Source organism: Bidens hawaiensis, unplaced genomic scaffold (genome assembly GCF_021521415.1).
Source record: "Bidens hawaiensis isolate Kalapana, Puna unplaced genomic scaffold, B.hawaiensis_p1.1 tig00017158_1, whole genome shotgun sequence".
Taxonomy (NCBI): domain Eukaryota; kingdom Viridiplantae; phylum Streptophyta; class Magnoliopsida; order Asterales; family Asteraceae; genus Bidens; species Bidens hawaiensis.
Genome location: NW_027492595.1, coordinates 197,467 through 201,601, shown reverse-complemented (window position 1 = coordinate 201,601; position 4,135 = coordinate 197,467). Strand labels below are relative to the sequence as shown.

The 4,135-nt window shown below is 36.7% G+C and overlaps 1 protein-coding gene across 1 annotated transcript; it reads right to left on the bottom strand.

Annotated features, from left to right (window-relative positions):
- Positions 1-2,287: 2,287 nt before the first annotated feature.
- Positions 2,288-4,135, bottom strand: LOC143553223 (putative glucuronoxylan glucuronosyltransferase F8H). The gene is made up of 3 exons (XM_077043257.1): positions 3,771-4,135; positions 2,843-3,093; positions 2,288-2,750 (listed from the first exon to the last, which is right to left on the bottom strand). Exons 1-3 carry the CDS (start codon positions 4,005-4,007, stop codon positions 2,288-2,290), a joined length of 951 nt encoding a protein of 316 aa, XP_076899372.1. The 5' UTR covers positions 4,008-4,135.

Genomic DNA, 4,135 nt, shown 5'->3' with positions numbered 1-4,135 from the left:
TCAATAAAATAAATCATTCCTTACACATGTAATCTCATTCCATCAAAACTATTTTCTTCCCACCTCCTTTTTTTCATTTCATTCCTCATTCACATACTTTCTCAATACCACCACCACCACTATCGCCGTCACCGCCATCACCACCTCCGCCGCCGCAACCACCACAATCATTGTCACACCCACCGTCTGACCATCATCACCACCACCACTATCGCTGCCTGACCACCACCACCATCGCCTCCACCCTACCATTCTCATCACTATCAATGCTACAACTGCCACCAACGCCCCTGTCGCCTGACCGCCACCACAACCACCTTCGTCACCGCCACAACCGTCGCCATTGTCGTTTTTTTATTTTGGTAAAAGAAAGTATTTTGACATGAGTGTTTTTTTATTTCTATTACATTCATACAATTTTTATGGATACCAAACAACATAAAATAATAATTTATTTCATTCTAATAGGTTAATCAAAGAAGACAAATGAATGACATGATTCATTTCATTCGCTTGTCTATTTCGTTCATTCTTCTATTTCATTACCCCTTAATTACATTACCTCTAACCAAACGTTCTCTTAAAAAAATTGCCAAACGTGAGATAGTTCAAAGTGAGAACAGAAAAATATTTTTCAACATGATTCATTTCATTCTCTTGTCTATTTCGTACAAATTGAAGTTACCCACGTGATTTGGTGAAGTGGTTCATTGTAATTAATAATTATACCCATTTGGTGCATCTTTTATAATGTACCATTCCCCAACCCGTTTTTAAGTTTTTATCGCGTTACTCAACCAAATATATATCCTATAAAATTATGGTTTTACAAACTCTAAAAATTGTAATTGATACTCTCTCTTACAACAGAATATGTCCGCCGCACGTGTGAACAAGTATGTAAAACTCTAGATTTTTAGAATAATATTCAAAAAATGAATCCCCAATTTCTTTTCTTTTATTCGGATTTTAAACAAACTTATGTCAGTTGTAGTGACATCACCAACGTTCTAGGTTTATAAAAGATAAATTTATTTTTTTATCATTTACAAAATAAACTGTGTTTTGTCTTTATCATATGACCATTAAACCAAAACAGTTTTGAGTTTAACGAGTTTTACAAAAGACTAACATCACCACATTAGCTTTTCCAACGAGACTTGTCCTACAAACAACCAATTAGTTTAACAAAAGAATAACATTAGCTTTTCCAATCAAGACTGGTCCTTCGATCTACCAAATTTGACGTTAACTTATCTGATGAAAGTATACATGATACTTATAAGTTAACTTTGCTAAGTACATACACAGTGGCGACACTTGGACGAAAACTTCGGAAATTGGGGGACTCAAAATGTATTAACATGCACAAACAGGGGGGGCTCAAATTTTCAGTTGAAGCGAGTAAATTTACACTACATATAAAAATTTTCGGATAAAAAATCGGGTAAATTTATATTACTGCGCAAAAAAATAGAATGAGCGAGGCACCCCAGGCCCTCACTATACTTCGCCACCTTTGAAACTCGCAATCTCAATCTTGTGTATTTTAACCACTAAACATAAAATTGAAATAAAAACGGTCTTCACGCTTACTTGACATTGGCGTGACATAAAAAACGGTTATTTTTAACCTCTTCACCAAAGACAAATATTTGACCTAGTTAGTGGCTTAGTTCAATACTTTATATACTTCTTCACACATACATTTCTTATGGGTAGAAACTAAATCAAACCTTCTAAATACGTTACACATTAAATCAAATAACGATTACTTGTCTTCTAGCTCCTTTTCATATATTTAATAACATGACACCCAACATTTATTCTCTCAATTGTACAACACAAATTTGGTATCATCAAACTTCATATACCTCACAAAACGTAACAACATATATCTCACGGCTAACACGTATGTCACAATCATATACATATTAAGGACCACCGTACGATAGCCCAACCAAAACTTCACACCGCATGCAATAACCTTCACACCCGCCCACCTCCACCAATGACCTCCTGCCACATCAGCCACAACCCACACCATATAACAACAAAACTTGCCAGCAAGGCCTCCAATTGGCAACTACTGGCCCACTTACGCGGCTGCACACAATTCAGGTGTCTTGTCCCAATCACAAATCCAGCTGTACTCCAACAACATTTCCACGTTGGCACTTCAGATTCCAATAACACTTTCCATTTGCAACACCTCGTTGGTTCCAAACCATCAGCCTCTCACAATACTTTTTTTTTCTTTTCTGGTTAACGACAAATATTATTTATACTATGATCTTGAAACTCGTCTATGATCAAACCTACTCACAATATTTGACAACGCGGCGATAATATGCCAGGCAGCGTCACCTACCTCAACCTCATCGTTGTACAATAACGCCTGCCGAACTTTCGGGTCCCACAACCTTTCCTGAATCAACGAAAGATTTGTCACCGCCACGTCATCAAGAATCCCAGCCAACTTCCCGACATCTTTCTCCGCCACCGTGAGCGATATCTCCGGCCACGGCACAGCAAACTCCAATGGCAACCGAATCCCATCAGCAATAATCACCGGCACGCAACCCAAAGCTGCAGCTTCAACAATTCTCGGGCTCCACGGCGCCCATCCACGCGGACACAAACAAAAAACCGACCTAACAATTTCCGACTGGTAGCCATCAAAACGATGCCGTTTTAAGAAAAACTGTTTGTTCTTGCCGAACTTACGCAGTATCTCAGTTCTCACACGCCTAACAAATTAAATTAAAGTAAAAGTCAAAATTCAGTATTAAAAAAATTAAATTAATTAACAATTAAAAAGTCAAAATAAATTGATTGTGACCTGCCGTAATACTGCCCACTAACGTTTTTAGGGTGGACTTCCATTTTGCCCCTAAAAAACGCAAATATATCACGACGACCGTTGACCGGATAATCAATCAACGTTGACTTAACTTTTTCCGGCGAAACGTAAGGCGGAATGACAACATGCTCCACATCTTGACATGGATGACGTTGTTTAACGCCAAATGTCTGTAATATTATCGAGTTTCTCATAAATTCCGGTATCCCGTTAACCATAGCTTTATCCTCCTGCAATATTATGACAAGTCATTCATAAGCTTACTATTACAAGTTTTCAACAAAATAAATAAAAATTTTCTACAAGGTTTATAAAACTAGGCATTATAATAAAATAAAATAGGCTGTTAATGCAGAAAAAACTTAACTAGAATAATTATATTAGCACTAACTATTAAGACCCTATAATTATTGGATTATGAAAAATTTATTACACTACTACATTTTCATTTCGTTGTAATGTGATAATAATAATAATAACGCTAGCTAAAACAGTTTTTAACATAGATGTATAAATAACTATAGTAATTATGATATCAAAAATTAAATTATGATTAAGCTATAAGTTTTTGAATAATATTATCTATTATTACGCACTTTCATTTGGTTATAGCGTGATTATAATAACCCTAGTTAAAACAGTTTTAATGTAAACGAACAAATAACTATAGGAATTATTATTCCACTATATCTTTTTAAACCAAATTATTAGTTACTAATACGCTACTTAATTTTGATCTAGCGTGATAATAATAACCCTAGTTAATGTTTACAACGCAAAAACGTATAAATAACTATAGTAATTATAATATCACAGTTTTGTTTGTTGCAGCGTGACTAAAATTATACTCTATTTATTTGTAAACGTCTCTTTCTCGTGATATTGTACCGAACCCGAAAACGATTACCATGGCATGAAAACAAGCTCCATGATCATGCGAAGCCAGAAACACATGGTCCGCCCCATTACTCCGATTCCAAAACGAATACTCGGACGAGATAACATCCACCGCGGACGCAACAACCGCTCGTGCGTGACCAATAACCGGAAACCCATTACGCCCACCAAAATCACACGATACGTACACCGGAACAAAGAACAAGTCCGCCTCAGACATGTCAAACGTCCGTACACCGCTGTTCATCAACGCCTTGTGAATCGCAACCTCCGACGCAAACAAATGGTTCCCACATCGTTCGTTGGTTAGCCAGTCCGCATTGTACCTCGATGGAAGTTCGTATATGTATATCTTCAGCTTCAATCCGTTTAATA